This window comes from Corvus cornix, chromosome 4, assembly GCF_000738735.6.
Source record: "Corvus cornix cornix isolate S_Up_H32 chromosome 4, ASM73873v5, whole genome shotgun sequence".
NCBI lineage: Eukaryota > Metazoa > Chordata > Aves > Passeriformes > Corvidae > Corvus > Corvus cornix.
In genome coordinates, this window is record NC_046334.1 from 34,568,646 (window position 1) to 34,589,373 (window position 20,728).

The 20,728-nt window shown below is 35.1% G+C and overlaps 1 protein-coding gene across 1 annotated transcript; it reads left to right on the forward strand.

The window, feature by feature from the left end:
- The first annotated feature begins 4,238 nt into the window (after positions 1-4,238).
- ANXA10 (annexin A10) lies at positions 4,239-20,128 on the forward strand. Its single transcript, XM_019286958.3, has 11 exons — positions 4,239-4,311; positions 6,251-6,345; positions 9,784-9,897; positions 11,713-11,803; positions 12,199-12,278; positions 15,028-15,081; positions 15,228-15,321; positions 16,670-16,765; positions 17,403-17,461; positions 18,996-19,118; positions 19,914-20,128. The coding sequence occupies exons 1-11, from the start codon at positions 4,272-4,274 to the stop codon at positions 19,980-19,982; spliced, it is 915 nt and encodes a 304-aa protein (XP_019142503.1). The 5' UTR covers positions 4,239-4,271; the 3' UTR covers positions 19,983-20,128.
- Positions 20,129-20,728: the final 600 nt, after the last annotated feature.

The window sequence follows — 20,728 nt, forward strand, 5'->3', positions numbered from 1 at the left end:
AACTTTCCTACTGTGATGTTGTTTTGATATATTTCCTCAGTTTCTTGAGGTATTTCAAGCAAAAGAACATTGTAACCACAGATGCTTCTAAAGTACCACAAGACTGTAACAAATCTTTGCAAAACAAAATGCCTGCCCCAACGTTCAAGTCCATGTCTCAGTACAGATTATTGTAAATCTTGCTCAAGAACTGAAAACTATACCACCTTTTCTTCTCCCCAGACAACTACACCAAAGAGCATTAGAGTGGTCATTTGATCAGAAAAATAAACCTCTTGAATTTCTGTATTACTTTAGAAGCAAGGTTTTCCTTCTCACATGCTGTGTAGCATCTTGTCACCACAGGACAGAAGTGCTGCTGTCCAAAATGCAGGCTCACTACCTGGTGTGCAAACACCAATTCACACACCAAGGTGAAGTATTTCTATTTTTTAATTCTATATGCACAAGGTAATGAGCTATGTGGTAATCCACAAAAGACCAGCTGCCTGATCTTTAGAACTTTACAGTGTTAATACATTTCAACAAACAAAGACACTGGTTACAAATTACATAACTTTTTTGTTAATTAGTAGTTAACCCCCTACTTGCTAGCTATCACTCTTGCTTCTCATGGTAATTAGTCCACGAGTACAGTTCTTACCTCCATTTGAGTCTGGGGCCTGTGTTGGGTAGGTAGTCAATGAGTTGGTGGTCGTGAACTCCCACGAATTGCCTTTCCTCCAGTTACTGCTCAGTTCTGCTGACTTCACTCCTGGTGTCTCTTGTCCTGATACCCTATTCATCTTGGGATTATCTTCCCTTTTCCTTAAAACAAAAAGATTACCCAAGCATGCAAGATTAACAATGCATTTTGAGAGCTGTCCAGCTCTAGCTATTGATTAACAACTCAAAAAATAAATTTGCTAGTTTGGTTCAAGTCTTGATGTGCTCAGATCTTGAGGGGCTTGATACCAGTGCCACCTGCCATCACAGCACTAGGGACTATCATCAGTGATAGCTCTGTGGATTGTCTGCACAGCACATACTTCAGAAGGGCACAGACAGAAGTGTTCATCCTAGAATCAATCCCTGTCCCCACTGAACTGTCTACAGTAAATTTCCTTGGGTTTGCCTTCCATGGCAAATATTGCATAGCACTCTCAAAAAAAAAAAAAGGCTACAATTCGCAGCAAGCGGTAGGCAATTGCTATGCAATCACATTGAATTCAGACCCCAAATTACCAGAGTTCTGCTCTAAATATTTGGCCCAGGCCTGCCAGAGGCCATATTTCAAAAATTCAGTGAAAGCAAGTGGAATAACTTTAACAAGTAATAAACACCTTAACATTTTGAAATTAAGTGTATAAAGAAAGGATGCTTCTGCGGGCTAGTCAAAGACAGACACTCTGAAAGAGATTGAAGAAAAAACTGACAGAGGTTGTGATGGGATAAATCTTCCTAAAGGCAGCCTGTGTAAACACTGTGTAAAGTAGCAAAGTGCTTTCTTCAAGGTACACAACATTGAAAAAACTCTGTGAGCTATGCCAGCAGTAAGACACCACTAATTAGGCAAAAATTCCTTCTGGGGACCCTGATAGCATGTATGCTGTAAATCCTAGGTCTAAGTTCAGAGAACTGGTACATTGGCAGAATGCCGAATTTTTGGAGAAACCCCTCTGAAAATCCAAACACAAGGTACACTGAAAATCCTTTTAAAAAATGCTTTCTGTGAGATGGAAAACTAAGCCACCTACAATGTGTACGCTAGAAGAAAATTGTAATAAAATTTATTTTATTCACTTTAATTCAAAAATAAGTTATATTGTACTGTATCTTCTAAAAATTTTTACCAGAACCTTCATATTTAATCTGGCTCTACTTAAAATCATCATGTTTTATATTCTGGATAAGAGATAGGCATTCACTGGGTAAGGTTTAATCTACTGATGGTACGCCTCAAATAATAAGAGAGCAAATACTTTATCAAAGAGGTGTTCAGCAGCTCTGCTGAACCAAGGGAGAATACAGCACACTCAAAAATCCATTAGTTTGCCCGAAAGATACATCACAAATGGTGTGTTGCCTTTTTTGGTAAAAAACTTACAAGTCTGCAAATCTGTATATTCAAAACTGTCTTTTCTATGACCAGTTCCTCCATTATATTTTTGCAATTATGCATTCATGCAAAGTCCTTTTCTTATTTGACTGTTTCATGAATAAAGATATATATTCAGAAATTATTAATACTTACCTCCATTCAGACTGAGAGGTGATACATGCTTTGAAAACCACTTTTGCTAATGTTTCACTCCAAGGACTATGCAGGAATCCATTCTTAAAGCATTTGCTGAGTTAACTACTTATGTCTGATTTTAGTGCAAATATCATAAACACTGAAAAGATCAGTGATTTAGCTGTTAATTTTGTGACAACACCAACCTGGATGTGTGAAAGGAAACACTTTGAGATAACCAATCTTTACGGGAACTGAGCCTGTACAAAGCTGATGCAGAGATGAAGAGTCATCACCTGTATTTAAAATTAGATTCAAATAAGTGCACACTTCCTACATTTTCTCTTCTCCTCACCGCCACCCTTCTGACCAGTGAGGGCTATTATGAACTCAATTTCTGAAGCTAATATCTGTGGATCCCTATCCTACATTTATATTAAGTGCCAAGTGAGGCCCAGGGTACCCAGACAATTCTCACACTGACAAAGGAAGATGGGATGGAGCATATCTTAAGGATGAGTATGCAATTTATTTCAGATACAGGAACATATATCAATCCAAAAAAATTGGCTTAAGTGTCACTGTGTCCTCTGTGGCCAACATTTATCTCCCTATTTCCAAATCATTTTTTCTCTCAGCATTTTCCCAATTGGTTTATGAGTGAAAACATACTTCATGTTCAGTTGTAAAAGTTGGACCTTGTATTTAAATGATGAACAAACTGCAGAAAGACATCTGTCTATTGATAAGTACTTTTTGTGTACAGGCATGCTGCCCTATTAGTACTTTTTAAAGTAACTCCTCCAAAAATCTGAAATTTCTGGCTATGTACTTTTTCTCACTTAGCCACAGACAATTCGTTCCTACTTTTGCTTGGTGGGTCTAAAGTAGTGATCAAATGTATCAAGAAATGGTGTTTTCCTTCTCATCTAAAATATACAATTCTTGTTTGGTGTTTTTTAATTCCTCTACTTAGATTTCAAGCCAGACAAGTGCGATTAGTGGCTATGCACAAAACTTAAGTGTATGTCATTACTACTGAAGGCACAATGTACAAAAGACTTCCAAGTGTATGTAGAGCAAGCAAGCAAGCAAGCAAATTAATTAGTGTAATCCATGTAAGTCCTGATTCTAGGAAGTATTTGTAAAAATACCCCATTCATATTTATAAAACATATCCCACTTTTCTTTGAAATGTAAATATAAAGTTAACAGTGTCATTTTAATCAGATGTTCTGACCAAGTCCAGGAATCATCATAAAAGAGAACCTTCACAGTTGGTACATCAGGTAAAGCAGATAAAATTCTCAGATGAACTAAAGAGGTTAACCAGGAGACAGAGCTAAGTGTCTGTCAACCTCAGTTGTTTTCTTCTGTTTCTATTGGTCTGTGATTCTATTAAAATTAATTCTGTTTATTATTCACAGATTTCTTAATAAGAAAAAATACATGAAATAAAGTATCACTGAGAGTGAGCTGACAGTAATTTAATCAGTTTCAAAGCAAGCAGAAAATGGTGCTGCCTTCTACATCGCATATATCAAAACTATCTCACACTTAGCAGTAACACCATCGCTTTAATAAATCACTAGGTTGGTACCCAACCTACAGATCTCACTCATCATTTTCTCACTAGTCCTTTCAAATTAAAAATACCATGAGGAATAAATACTGAAGACTGTCAGGGATTCCATAGATTAACTTTGAAATATAAAATAATATTTTTTAAAAAGTTTAGCAAAGGGATAGACATTAAAATTAAAATTTACATTTTAATGTAAACCCTCATCATTTGTTTTCCTATTCAGGCCTAACTCATGCTAGGGGCAACTTTCTCTAACATTCCAGGGTTAACTGCAAGTTTAAGTTCTGTTTCATAATTAAAAACTTTACATCCTGCTCCCCATGAAGCAAAGAAAATTTAAAGTTATGATTGTTGGTTTTCAACAGAACTACATATACCATGTAAAAAATATTAAACATATCAATTAAAGTCTGCTTTTTCCTTTTGTAGACACAAGGAACGATTCTTCCTGCTCCAAATTTTAACCCTATAATGGATGCCCAGTTGCTAGGAGGAGCCCTACAGGGAATTAGTGAGTATCTTGACCAATTCTAACACCAATTTCCTCTTTCTCAGAAAGCCCCCATAAAACAACAAGCATTAGGCAAAATAAAAACTCATAAAATTAAGTGTCACCACCTGTCTGCAGATTCTTCAAGGAATCACAGTAAGTCACACTGATGATGTCCAAATAAAACATTTGCATTTGCAGGAACTATGAATTGATCAAGATTAATCTAAAATCCATACCAACACTTACAGTAATGAACACTTCATTGAGAAAACAAGAAAAAGAAAACAGAATTCTGTGTTACATCACTAGAGTGAGGGCCAAGAAATGAAAATATTTTAGTTGTCACTTCAACAAATAACTGCTACCAAGGTCTGCTAAGTCTCTTAATCAGTCATAAGTAATAAAAATAAATGGAGTAGAAAGTTTAAAGAATTCATTATCTTTGCAATTTTTGCTTTCAGTGTTTGTTCCAAAAACCTTTTGTTCACAAAAACATTTTTCTCTGTTCAGATTTTTGTATTTTCCTGTTTAACCTTGTTGGTATTGCTGAGGGTCAAAATACTGATCGATTTTTTTACTATCTTAAATGTTTTCCTCACTTTAAAACTGTTTTCTGTATCAGAGCTTTCATACCCCTTGGGTTTTTCACAAGATTGTACAGCACCAAATCACTCATTCTGGTTTCAGTTTCTTTAATGAAAATGTGAGGACTCAGACTTAATGTCGAATGAACCACAATAAGCATTATTCATCAAGGGGGATCTGAAGTATCTTTATGATTAAATTGGCTACAGGTGAAAAGCTTTAAATATCTTCCTGCGCTTCAAACCGTACTTTTAAGGTAATGTTGCTAACATGAAAATATAGAGATTATATTCTTCATTTAATACTCTACGTACAAGCAAATTAACCTTAATTTTAATCTTCCTATCAAAGTACATGGAACAAAGTTGTGATTTAAAGGACAATTGACAAAATAAACGGTTCAGCTTCAGAGGAGATAAAGTCACCATATCCTTTACAGGCACTGACACTCTGACTCTCAGTCCTGCACATGGCATTAATTCTTATGAGCATGTTCAGTCACATATGTTGTCCCACTGATACCAGTAGTACTACACAAGTGAATAAAGATTTATGTTTATGTTTTATAATATCTCCTAGATCTGGATCCTTCTCAGTTTTTACTATAGAAATGATATAAGCTGTAAAGATTCCTAGTTATAACTATTTTCTGAAAAGTAAAAAGAAACCATTATGTACAGTATCCCAACCCTTAGGATGCAAAAGCAATTTTAAAATTATGAAATAATTTTCTGAATGTGCTAATAATATTATTTTTCATAAACAATAGTACTGATTCATTATAGGAGTTTACTAGTATGCTCTAGCTACCAAGCACACCACCATAGGTAACCTTCAATAAAATGCCCTTGGAAATGGGGAAAAATACTATTTTTTAAAACTTCATAACTTACTTTATACTGTTCCTCTGAAATTATAACTTTGAGTTTTTCAACAAATGGTCTAACAGCAATTTTTCGTCCCCATAAAAGAGATGCCTAATTCTCAAATGACAATTTAATCAATATTAACAGAACACACAAGTATGACTTCCAAGGCTCTGCCACAAATCCTGCTACTGGGCCTAGATCTGACTGTATGAAAGCCCATATCTCTTTTACTGATGCTTTCAAATCCATTGAGCTTCTGAGAGGTGATGATGCAACTGATAATAACAGACTGCTTCACTTTTTGATGGTATTACACCAGCAAGTGCAAGATACACAAGCACGGTAAATAAAACTGATGTTGGTAAATACTAGTGGGATATTATTCTCTTGATCAGTTTTTTCAAGAAATTAGTATAATGCTTTTAAACAAAACACGAACGATCACAAATATAAGTAAATAACACCAGGTTGTTAATTGAGAGTCTGTGTTGTTTCCTTTTCAGATTGTGAAAAAGATGTGTTGATTGATATCCTAACTCAGCGTTGCAACTCACAGCGGCTCATGATTGCTGAGGCATACAGAGACATGTACAGCAGGGTACGACAGAAGCACTTTGTACTTTCATTCTTTCTTTCTCTCCTGCCTCCTGTGCAGCTGTCAGCCCTTCTCTCAGGTCAGTCACTGGAACCACAAGCCTGTCAGACAGCTGGCTGGCACAACACGTTGACACACAACTTTGCTCGTTGGCTATTGATACCTCTGACGGTATCAGATTGTCATTTCTACAGAAGTATGTCTGCCACACACAGAGTTAGAAAAGGACAGGGAAAGTTCCTTCTTCTACAGTCCATTCTATTCTATTGACCAACCTAAAATTTCTGAACAGACTTATTTCTTCCTTTATGTGCTTTTGGGAGGTTATGAAATACATTTTTCAAGTTTTGAATAAATAATAAAATAGTATTGTAACCAAAGAAAAACACCATACAGAGAGTTACAGGCTTTTTATCTTACTTACATAATGATTAATTTTCACATCCCAAGCACTGACATTTTCACACCTTGATCCATATAATTCCATCTATACACTAAGGGCAATACTCATCTGAGCTGCTTAATGTTAAAGTTATGAATCTTTGAAAGGTGTTTAAAAAATTTTGACATAAAAAGTTACTTTTTAAAAAAATGTATTTTATCCATATTTACTGTATATAACAATGTAAATTTTGTTATACGGGTTCTTAAACATACACAGAGATAGATATCCTCCTCCTAGAACTGGAGGAAAAAGAGCTGGGTTTAAACTGTGTAGTGGGTTGATCCTGTGTTGCTACTCATCTCCAGGAGATCAATGACTTTATTTGGACTGTTAGAAAAAATCAAACACACAATAATTGTGATATTTTAGATGTAGCCTTGAATGGACAAGTATGTTTTATAGAGACCATAAAAGAACAATAACTGAATCACAGCTATCCACCTTCCAAAGACTGTGACAATGATGGAAATCAGTGCACATAAATTATTAAAATTGTTTTTTCTGTTATGAGGTATTTATTAGGTTACCATCACACATGCAAACCATACAAGTTCAGTGTTTATCCATGCAATATTTCTCACTGAGTTTTAATCCTACTTATGGAAAACTAAAGTATGTCAAGCTACCCAAAGGTGCCTGTGATGTGAAGCACCCAAGCCCATTCTTTCCAAGTGTTCATTTATCTCCTTCATCACTGGACAGTCCTTCTCTACTCCATCCATAGCAGCTGGCTGGTTTGTTTTAATCTTTTCTCTAGAGTGTATGAACTGTACCACTTTAGCAAGGGAAAATATTTAAAAGATTCGTATTAAAGAATTGGCAAATGTCCTTCAGGAATGCAGGTATTTCATGTTCATGGAGAACAATTATTGACTTGCTCGCCACTGATCTAATTGGTTTTCCTTTTCAAATGAAAAATAAAAATATAAACAAATCAATAAATCCCCATGAAAACATATCACCTTTAAATTCATACCTCTTTCAGCCATATGAGTAAACCTGAAGTGGTATTAAGCCAGTGGACACAGACCGAAAGATCTAGAAGAAAGAAAAAAGCCAAATAAAACCTCAGATGTCCTTTTTAAGAATCTCAGTCTCTAAGTCTATGAATAATAATAGAAGGGAAAGGCAAACAAACTTTTCATATTCCAGCAATTGGCTACAGAGTATTCTAAAATTCATGGAACATACTACAATATACCCACAATTTTAATTCAAATGAATTCATTAAGCACCAGGTACACTTTACAATGCAAGATACATCATGATAGTCTCGACAGTTTGAAAAAAAAACCCCAGCAAGAACATGATACATCTTACCTTGAGTTGCTCCAGTTTGCGCTTTGGAAGATAATTTAGCACACACAGCATTTCCCTGGCTGTAATTTGTCCTACTGGTTATATTGCATTGAGCAAATGCACCATTTGGTAGTCCCAGTTTATGAGTGGTAAACACGTCAGGACAGAGAAGAGACATGGCAAGGCAACAGCAGTTTTAACCTTCTCAGTTCAATTTATGGTAAACTTGTTGGTCCAATCCTCTGCCCTCTTTATTTCATTTCAGTATGCTCAATATGGTAGCCACTATGCCCATTCATTAGACAAATGTAAACTGGGACACATTAGGAGAGAAATATGAAAAAAAAGAATAAAAAACCCCTGAACTAGCTGCTTGATTCAGACATACAGAGAAGTTTTAAGATTCCTTCTTACAATTAGCCTTCAAGGATTTCTTACAGCAAAGATGATTAGGAAATTTAAATAATGACAACTTAGAGTTGTCTTTTCTTATTTTCAGTACTTCACTTCCCTTAGCTCTGATTGCAGGAGTAATTTTTAAGTAGCATCCATTTGTATTATTAATCCATTTTCCCACAGGCATGTTATCAGAAGTAAAACGTCTTAATGAATTAATTTCTACTCCCTGTGTGATTTAGTGGTTGTCAAATGAATCTAAAATGCATTCACTGGAGACTGTGTATGTTTCTTTGTCATAAATTTAATTTTTACTGTGCATATGTCATCCTTCACTGCTATTGTAGCTATTAAATAAATTATATTCAGAAATGTATCAAAATAAAAGTACAGGCCTGCAAAAATACAGCTCTGGAAACATAATAGTGTATATCATGGGAACAGTTTCTGGCATGCTTTTCAATTCAGACACAGACCAGAACATATCTGACAGGTGTCTAGTGCTGCACAGAAAACACTAAAGAAAAAAAAACTGCACAAGTGTCCTCAATCAGAAACAAGAAACATCAATAGTAAGCTAACAAGCTTTTGGCATTTGCAGTATTTTGAAGGATGCTACCAGGAATGGGGAGAATGGGGAGGAAACTCTGTTCCATTACTCAGCTACCTCGCAAGAAAGAACTGAGAAACATGAGAGGGGGGAAAGACGGGTTCCTTATTATTAATCCAGCATCTATCAAAAGTAGTGAATTCAGTTTGAATGTAAAATATACCTGAATTGAAGCACATAACCTTCCAGCAATCCAAAGACAATAATTTATGTACTAGGAGCAATACAGATGATTTTTTAAAATTATTCAGATGGTAACACTGAAAAAAGCACAAGAAATCACTTTTGTTTTATGAGATTCATCTTCCAAAGGCACTTACCTCTCTTGGATTCGCACAGGGAATATGTTAAGGGAAGCTACAGACACTCTGCTGTGATATTCAGTTTTCCAAGACTTTAAGTAATAGTTACACTTAAACATCTGCATTTTCTTCTCTGTTCTAATGAACTGAAAACCAACAATCCATTGTGGTCTACTGGCTTGTGCATCTATACTCATCTTGCCCATACCAGTATAACAAGAATGTACTATTTAAAAGAATAATTTTTTACTTAATCTTAGCTGGAATTCATCTTTAACAGTTTATCCTTAATCATTTGAAGAGAAAAGCACCAATAATTTTTTAAGATGTCTTAATAGAGTGTGATTATTGAGATAATCCTGTCTGTGCATTTTCTTTTCCTTTTCAAGGATCTAATAACAGACCTAAAAGAGAATCTCTCTCATCACTTCAAAGAAGTTATGGTTGGCTTGATGTATCCACCTGCCTCCTATGATGCCCACGAGCTTTGGCATGCCTTGAAGGTAATCTTCATATTCAGAACTGCTTAGAGTTGCAGTCATTAATTAGAGTACTAAACGTACATTAAATAATTTTTTTACATTTGATTGGTGGATAAACTACTGAAAGTTAGTACACTGGAGTAGTGTACTATTGCATAGTCCACTAGTCATCAGAAATACAGTGCTATTTCAAGTTTATTCATTGGTATGCTAAAACCAGCATAAATAATATCCTTGACATGTAACAAATACAAGCCATAAAACACCCATGGTAATCTCAGTAAATGAAGAAATATGTATACAGGGAAATGTAAGGTGCCGTTTTTGCAGGCATTTATGTATGTTACAAACCAAATTTATTTCCACAGCCAGTGCCATGCACTAAGGCTCCACCTCCCAAAAGACCAATACTTCTTTAGCAGAACATGTCTTTGCATAAACACTTACAAATTGCTCTGTGAAAAAGCAATGATAACTCCACTGAAACAGAACTGATTTCCCATTTTGAAGAAAATATTTCCTTTTCTTCCCAGGATCTGAGACTTCAATCCTCACACAACTGAAGTTTTGAAACAAACAAAAACATTTTTTCAAATATCAGGTCATTAAATGGTGAAATTCATTCCTACAGGGCACTGTGGAGACCAAAAACACAAATCAGTTCATAAAGGACTTCAATAAATTCTTTGAAAACAGGCTGACTGTTGGCTATTGAAAATACTAATCCTTTTCAGGAAATTCCTAAATTGCCAACTCCTAAAAGACAGGAAGGCATATCAGAGTTCAACACTGTTTTCCTTTTCCTTCTATGAATATTTGCTACTGTCTGCTGTCACAAGTAAGACACAGATTACAAGACTTTGGGCAAGATGATCTATCTCACCAATTTTGAGAATTCTGTCCCCCTCCCCCCCCCAAAAAAAAAAAAGTTAACTGCTTTTTCTTGTTCTTCAGACATTTAAATCAATGCACTCTTTAGAACTACTGTTTTGTCTTTATTATAGTTGGCATTAGAAGGATTGTGAAATACCATTGCTAACAAAGGAATCATGTCTTTCATTAACATTATTGATAATATTGCCAAAGTTTATTTTTTCCTAAATATGGATCAAACTTGAACTTTCTTACAGTAGTCTATCTTGATCTGGATTCTTATGGCCAAGGTAAAAAAAAACAGGCCATGCGTATCTATGAGCGCTAATGTTCTCCCATTATCCCAAACGCAGAATACTCATTAACACTATCCATGTGCATATCAAAAGCAGCATATGGACCACATCTTATGTCAACTAAAGTTTATAAAATTAATTCAAACCCTGTGGGAAAATACAGTGATTTGCAGAACTGCATGAATGGCCACGGTGCTTTCCTTTAATACCAAGTTCTATGCTAGACATTACAGACTGTAGAGTTCCTAAATAAATTTTTAAATAAAAGGAAGAAGATAGAAGACCAACATAATAGCTGTGCTCATGTCTACTTCAGATTTCCTGAATACTTGCTAGGGATGTATGCTGAATTTTTGCATCTGATTTCTTTCAGCTAACCATAATTCTTACTTAAGCTCTAAAATTATTCCCATTATGTTTCTGTCAACACTAGTCTTGCTTCATTTCCCACTTGGTAATGTACATGCTGAACTTCAGATTAAGTAGAAATATATATTAAGTACAGGGTTTTACTACAAAAGTAATTTAAACAGGTAGATTATGCAAACGTACACTCTTCAGAGACTGCTATTATTTTGTTATTTCTGATAAGGACAGCATTGCTTTCTTCTAAAAATTGAGGTTTCTACTACACAACATCTTTTCATATTTACTTCTTTCCATACAGGGAGTAGACATAGAAGAAAAATGTCTAATTGACATATTAGCCTCAAGATCAAATATGGAGATCTTCCAGATGAAAGAAGCCTACCTAATGCGTAAGGTTTTTTAACAAGTGTACAGTAGCAGTTGTACTATGTGTGTTGTGGACGTATTAGCACACATGAAGGACCAGAACTACAAAAACAACCCCTCAGTACTGACTGGTTCCCTTCCACATCCCCTCCCATTAACTGTGTACAAAAGGCTGATGCAATGTGGTGGGTGAGCAGGTGAGGGGGAACAGTGGCTGAGGGCCCCCAGCAGGGCCAGACAGACGTGCCAGCCCCACAGCCAGGTCCTTGCAGAAGCTGCCCAGGTTACAGTGGAATAGACACAATAGAAAATGGACAAGTATTTGAAGCCTATTTATCCTTTATCTGATAATCTTCACTTGTACTATTCGGAGCATGCTCATTTGTGATTTAGATTATATGTTTTTGGCTTAACCTAGAATATAATACTGATCTTCAACAAGATATTGATTCTGAGACGTCAGGTCACTTCAGAGATACACTCATGAACCTTGCTCAGGTACTGTAAAAACAAGAATTGTGACTTACATTTCTAAAAGATTCATAATGACTTTTGATAGTATTTGATAAGCTTTACATTTTAAGGTGACTGTGATTAAAGCTAGTTCAATAGGGCTGCACTTTTGAACAAGAGACAGGAGGGAAGCTGATGAGGAAGAGAAACGGAATTTCTTCATCTACTCTTAGATTTTGGCTATCAGATGGAGACAAAGGTAAACAGATTATTTTATAAAGTCCTCTTGGTATTCAACTGCTGCCCCTTTGCTCCATATGTCTCATCTCAAAAGGAGCCTACTTGCATGTACAAATGTGATTGTCATTTTTAAAAGCATGTGTTTTCTCTGTTATCAGAATATACCATAAACCAGTCAAACATTATGTGAAAGTAGAGATATATTCACATTTGACTAAGAAATACAGAACTAAAGAGTTCACTGCTTAAAATACAATGCTCTTAGTGCTATTGTATAGGCTAAATCACAAAATGCTTGCACAGAGGCAAAGAAGTGTCACTTTTACACACCAACTTTTGCAGTTTCACCAGTCTGTAATTTATACAACAAAGTTGTCATCCTCTTCAGATCATAAGCTCCCATTCTCATTGTAGCCACTGTGCTCATTATCTTTAAAATCTTTTGTAAACCAGAGTAACAAATAATGACAAAAAGGCCACCAGGGGATAACAGCATACATAAGATGCATCTGTATTTTTATATACATGCATGTCTGGGGAAAAACTTCTTACACAAATTTAAAATAATAGGAGGCTTCACTGAGGTGAAAAAGACAGATGTTTCAAAAGTAGAAGCTATAAACAGGAAATATTTTTTTCTAATGCTGGATGTTTTTTCCCTAATAATGAAAATTCTTTCTGGCTTAAAAATGAAGAGCTAGAGGTTAAGCAACATCACCTCTCATAATTATTAAAGCCATGGGACATACTTTACCTGTCAAATGAACCAAATTTAAAATAATCTCAGATTATACATTACTAGTCCTTATTTTCTTATACCCCAGATATTGATAAAGAGGCCTAAAATCAGCAATTTCTTAGCCAACAAAATCTGCTATTTCTCTCAAGATAAGGAAGAGCTGCAGGAAATCTCAACTTTACTCAGTTATACTGTATACTTCTGAAGATTGTTAGTCGAATCACTCATGCTTGGATATGATCTTATATTAAAACTCAGTTTTATTTCATTAAAACATACCCTTTCTAGATCTATAACCATGCAACATTTCCAATGCATCTTTTAATGATTTTTTGCAGAAACCCTTTGCTTTGATTTCTATTAAATCTTGGGATTGATGACACACATCAGACTACCGAGAGAAGTAAACACGCTCCACATATGCAGAGCAAACTGTTCAATTGCTATAGTATTGTATTTATGGTTTTCATGTTCAGCGTGAGGCAGCTAAGAGGTTATAGGGTATGGTCCTTCCTAAAGAAATTAACAGAGTAATGAGTTTCAAAATCAGGCTAGTTAATATTCTAGTCTGAGACAAACAGATTTTATTCTAATTCTCTTTTTTTGGGTATTAATTGAAATAAGATAATTTTCTACAATTTAAAACATAATTATACATATGTTACTGGAGAAATTGGGCATTTGATTCATGTAGAGTACTACTAAAGTTATTTTATTGTTCACTTCCCTGTCTTTATTCCCTTATTTTCTTGTGTATGTAATTTTATGCAGTCATTCCATCATAATTCACTTCAAATAATTTATCTTACTACTAGAAATTTCACTGCGTGAAATTCTCACCATTTAATTAAAATGTAAACTATCATTTTTAACAAAAAAGAACTACAAATAAGTAATTTTACAAGCTGACAGCCAATATCTAATTTTAATTCTCCACATATAAGGTAACAAGACTGTAAATTTTAAACTTAATTGCTTCAAACACTTTTATTAAGGCAGTAATTACATGAGCTTCAGATTCTTAAGAGTTCTGCAACTAAGGCTGATTTGTATCCTTACAAGATGACTACGGTTAAAAAAGCAATTCCAAAAGTAGTGTGCTCATCTCTTTTTCTGACTATGTAATTCAGATCATAGTGTGTTTACTAAAGAAGTTAGCTTGTTTTGTGTAACTGAAAAGCTATTAAATGTATGGGAAAATTAGAATTATTCTTTTGTGGTTTGTGTATCAAAGCTGTCAAACAATTTCCTAGTCTTGGATCTTCATTTTAGACAATGATTATGAGCAAGCAAAATCTCCATTATTTGGTGAGCTTGCTCCTATGGTTTGTGCAGGAAGAAAAAAACATTGAGAAAAGATTCTTCTGGTAATACGCATATTGATAAGAACTAATCAGTGAATGGCAAATGTAACTCCTATCCTTGTTTTCCCCTCGGAGTTACATATTAGAGTAAACAATATAACATCCATAATTCTGAAAATGGTGGTGGGATTGTGATGGTCAGGTAAAAGCTCATTTAAAATAGGACTAAAATTGGACAGGTTTATCCACTTTCCCCACTTTTTCCTCTCACAAGACTGCTTACCATTCCAGAGTTCCTCTTATTAAAGAAAATTAAGACATAAAATAATGTGACAACTTGAAGATATTTTCTACATTTGCAAATTCAACCATGCAACATACTGATCCAACCTAAAAGCCTATATATGTTATCTCAAGAAATTCAACATAGCTTCATATACAGAGAACTTTATATTCCTACAGTGGTTTACGATTTAACTTTTGAAGAAAATGTATCCCTTTTTTCCCTCAGGGAACAAGGATGGAAGGATATGCTGACCCTTCTACAGCTGCTCAGGATGCAATGGTAAATATGCTCAGATGTGACGTTCTCAAACATTTAAAAAAAAAAAAAAAAAGGTGAAAAGTGATTTAGGACGTACTTAAAGTATTTTTATAATAATTTTTTAATAATATTTTTTATAAGTTTTTTCCCTTTTTCTGATATATTAGATTCTATGGGAAGCATGTCAGCAGAAGACAGGCGAACACAAAAACATGCTGCAAATGATTCTCTGCAACAGGAGTCACCAGCAGTTGTGGATGGGTAATCCAGCAGTTCAGCTGTTTGAATATAGAGTGGAAAGGAAAAATGTGGCTTGCTAAGAAAGTCATGCTTTGCATACCAAGACAGTCAGTGTGCAGCAGGACATTAGCCTGAAACCTAAGTGTGAACTGTTGGACCTCTCAGACTCCCACTGATGTTAATGGGAATTTGGAAGTAATGCAAAACCGAACTTTGCCTGATGACTACTGACGGCTGTCGACAGAACAGACAGGCATCAGGATGCCTAATAAGCCAGAGAAGAATGCATGACCAAAAAAAGGCAAATACTACAGGTGCACTGAGTCTACACATGACATAACAGGAGGAGGGAGATTTTTCTTAACTATTTTTTCATTTTCTCTAAGCAACTCTTAGGAGGGAAAACACCTTGGGAGAGCTGGATGGAGTGTTTTCAAGAAATGTTTGCATGTGAAAATACATTACTGTGTTGAAGCTTTTCCCCAGAAGTTTCATAGAAATTTTTGATGGGAGCACTTCTGTGTTGACATCTGCTCTCCCATAATGAACATAAACACAGAAACATAAGGGCCATTTTTATTTAAAACAGAAAATCAGACATAACTACAGATTGCAAGAAATTTATGTGAGCTCATCCAAATCTTCCATTGTAGAAAAGAATACTATTGTATCCGGTGACAAGTTCGAGTTTCTGCTCTGCAGTGGAAAAAGTCTGTCTGCTGACAAGTTTATCACTGTGCAGCCAGTTGTATTTCTTATGTCAGCTTCCAACAGTAGCATAGAACTACTTTGCTATCATGGATCAACAAATTCATTCAGCTGATGATGACAGGATTAACATACCTGCTCTATGTTCTGCTCTCTCCCTGAGATTTGAGGGCTCTGCCTGTACAGTAGTCCTCCATAAGTTTTGTAGTCAGCAGAAAAAAAAGTTCCTCTTTCCCTGAGGGTGAAAGCACACCCTGTATATTTGCAAGTCTGGATACCTGCATGATGCAGCGAGAGTGCATGTCATGCAAGTCCTGGCTTCTTGCCACAATCCATGAATCTCGCCAGTTTTAGCCAAGCCAAGCAAGGAAGCCGTCTTACTAGTGATGTTCTTACAAGTTTCATGAACAGATGTTGCTAGATATGCGGCATGCATTCGTTTTGTACTGTAGACTGAAGAATGTCCTGGAAGTCAGGTTTCAGGCTACTCATTTAGGTTGCCTGACCTGGGGAACATAAACATAATGAAACACTGAGAATAATAAGGGGGAAAAATAAACTCAATAGTTATAGTACTGGGGAGAAGCAAGATAAAAAAAACAAAATAGCAAGTTGATTATTAATGAACTAGAATAAAACAAGAATTTTTTTCCCCCCCAAGTTTTCCAGGAGTTCCAAAATATCTCTGGGCAAGATATAGTAGATGCCATTAATGAATGTTACGATGGATACTTTCAAGAATTACTGGTTGCAATAGGTAATGTAAAGATATTGTTTTCGCTAGCAGAAATCTCTTAATAAATATCTAGTATATTATCTCTTGTGCATTAACAATATTATTTCTCTGATATTTTATCCCCTTTAATCTCCTATATTGTGCAATAAAATTTTCAGAGATAATTAGAATATTTTAACCACTTTCCCATGTTTGTGTAAATCTAAAAATGTATCCATGCAGCAATAGCTTCTGACTGAGCAGAACTAGTATCTACTTTACTTGCTAATAAATTTTGTGTGATTAATGATAACTGCATTTCCAACTGATTTTACACATATTAAATAACCAGCTATGTTTTCAAGACTTTGGTGGTATACAAACAAATTTCAAGCTTTATATATATTTGTCCTTCATTTATAGAATAGGGATAAAAATATTTCTACAAATAGGACATGTGAGTGTATTCACTGATATTTAATAGGCCTGCCAATGCAATAGCAACCCAAAACAAGTTACCAAACTTTTAAAATTATAAATATAGTTATATTAGTGAATATTGGTAGCTTAATTTTAAGCTGAGGCATGGACAGCACTACCCAGCTTTATATTTCAAGGAGCCAAAAGAAATTATTTTATAATCATCTTCTGTTTACCTGTTGCAATTCTTCTCTCCTAGTTCTCTGCATTCGTGACAAGCCTTCCTACTTTGCTTACAGGCTTTATAATGCAATTCATGTAAGTAGTCATTTTTCTCCACGTCATAAAAAGAAGCTTCCCTATTTTTTTTCTTTGTTTGATTATTCTTAAACAAGTACTTACAAATCAGTCTCTTCAATCTTTAAGGTGTGATTGCATGTTTTAAAACTGTTGGTACCTACATTAATTTCAAAGCAGTAGTGCCTAAGCAACAGTTAGAATTCAGCAGTAAAAGTAAAAGGTTAACTACTTAGATACCTTCAAAAATATCTGTCTGGTAACTGTCAACTGTTTTTTAATTGAACACTTTTTTCCTATGGATGGTAACTCCTCCTGCTGTGCAGAACTCAATGTGCCTTTTTCTTACTATGTAAGTTTTTGTCTCTAGAGATTTAATAATTAAATTTTGTCTCTAGAGATTTAATAAGATTAAATAAGATATTTTTGGCTAAAAATTAAATAATAAATTAATGTTACATAAAGACAAATGGTCATATTTCTTTGTAGGACTTCATGCATATTCTTTTATTTTTTGTGAAAGTGCCAATTTATTTTTACTATTTTTATTGCCACTAGATGTCCCCATTCTTCACACAATTACATTATGAAAATTTATTTAGAAACAGTTACAATATTGATGCCTTAAGAGGCCTCCTAGACACAGAGACTGGACAGGAGTAAAAGAATAAAATAGGTATTTATTTGAAAGGCCTTCAAAGGTACGCCCTGGCAGCCAGAGGCTATTGCCAAGATGGACCCCAAGATGGATGACAGGTCACGAGTTCTTCACACATTTATAGGTTTGGTTCATTTGCATATCAGGGTTAATTCTCCAATTAAAGCTTCAGTTTAATGATGTAAGTTCCCCTCTGCTTGTCCTCCTTAGAAGCTCTTTGGATTATACTTTTTGGGCCTAGGATGGTGTGGGTGACCTTGGAGTGCAGGCCCGGAGAGGCTTTTGTTATGTCTACCCAGCCTGAGAGAGCAGAAACCAACAGGCCCCAAGAAACTACAGGGTTGCACTCTAAGCAGTACAGGATTTGAAAAACACAAAGGTCAAGATCTAAGGCATCAATATAACAGATCTGAACACATGCTATGTAAATTCTAAATCTATGGTTAAAAATCTCACTTAATTCACATGAGGCAGCAGCTGTTGTGAAATAGATTACTGGCCTCATTATAGTTTGAATGGACTCCACAACAAGAGCCACAACTACTACCCACAAACTGAATTCCTAAGAATACTGACAGAAGTTCACCAGAATTTCCTTTTTTAAAAGTTTCAGTGCATGGATAAATCACTTGCATATGGGGACCCCTTGTTATTCAGTAACATGAATTCTATTATTTGAGTACATGAAACCTCTCTAGGATAAAACCCTTACATGCTTAGACTCCTTTAAAGTCTAGGATACCTTTATGGATATATCTTATGTACCCTATATACTTATATATCCTACACGGGTAGATCTTGTCTTTATCTATTAAACATTAATAGGAGCATACACAGATGGGCAAACACATATTGTTCAACTGTCAAGTTTCCTCTCATCTTCTTTTTTCATTGTAGGACTTTGGGTTTCACAATAAAACAGTTATTAGGATTCTCATAGCCAGGAGTGAGATTGACTTGATGAACATACGACAGCGATACAAAGAGAGATACGGGAAATCACTCTTCCATGACATTAAAGTAAGTTTTCACAAACTTTTGCATATATTCAGCACTGGTATCACACAGACTGTGCCCCTCTGTTTAACCATTTGGTTTAAAACAAAACAAACCAAAAAGCAAGGTGTAAAAACAATAGCGCATTTTCAGTGCCTCAGTTTGATTTGAGCAAGTGAGCAGTGAATTCTCAACTCACTCTCTGTGATTTTATCCCTCCCCAATGCAAGATGTGTATATAAGCAGGGCACGACAGTGTGCTCTGAACAAGAGTTTGCATGAATGATTTCTACACTATTTGATAACATCTTATTTCATGTTGACCTGTAAGGCTAGGTGATATCACTTTTGTGCAAAAATGAGATAAATATCTGGTTTTATCCTTGTGCTTAGGTAGTACCTTCACAAACCCTGTTCCTCTCCTACTCCTGGTTTGTATCTTAAAACAAAACTTTGAAACTGTTTAATTGTACAAAAAAATGATTCTTGCTAGGACACTACCTTTTTTATGTCACTATAATCCAACTGCAAGATGTGCAGCAACTGTACAAAACCGCTCATGAATTTTTGGTATTGAACTTGAGGATTAATAAACAGATTAGATCCAGCCTTTCAAAGGTAGATTATCTCTAGGTGCCCAAGCAACCGAGCAAAGGCCATGGAAAGTGAAATTTAAAATATCTCTGCCTAGAACCCTTATGAAAAAAGTGCAGTGTTTTACAAAACCTTATAATAGTCTAGTCCTTGTCACACACCAAGAAAAGAAAAAAATCAGAAAATGTATAGTCACAGAAAAGTTGATTTTTTTTTTCCTTGCAGCATTTTGCTTCAGGGCATTATGAGAGCGCTTTACTTGCTATCTGTGCTGGTGATACAGAAGATTACTAAGAAGATGAACTCTGAAGGCTGTGCAAACCTATTTTAAATAGAAATTGAAACTATGTGCAATGCACTAACTGTAAAAGATTCCTATTTTACATAATAGAACAGAAAAATTAGTACTGTCATATTTGCTAATATTAAATCTTTCTTGAGACAGGAAAAAATGTTGGCAGGAACAAGGTTTTATCCCTAGTTCTAATTAATATTTCTGGTTTTATGATTAATGTAAATTAATGGAGCAAGTGGTAAAATTACTCCATGTAAGCATTTGTTTATCATTTAGTGTCCCAACATCCCAAACATTTATTGACAGGCTCTGGAAGAATTTATTTACTTCCACATTGGAGAGAAAAAAAATATTTTGCTTTATTTATTTCAGCAAGAAGATTTCCTCCCTTAAGGATTTTTTTCTCCTTTTTCCTACTTCTTATATCTCATATTTTATGCTATTGAACATTATTGTTTTAGTTACTACCAGACTAAGCATCTGCCCCCATCTATTATCAGTCACTCACCAGAGTGCTTTTGTATTCTCTTTCATTTAGCTCGTATACTCAATGGCATTTCCCCTATTCTGTTTGAAACAAAAGTAAAAATTAGAATCAAGTACTCCATCCAGTCCAGTGCCATGTGCTGGAAAACCTGGAAGGTGAAGCACTACTTAGCTTTAAGCAATGTTCCAGTGGATTAAACTCTGAATTTCGTTTTTACCTATCTCATTTTAACCATTAATTGAATACTGACCTCCGGAG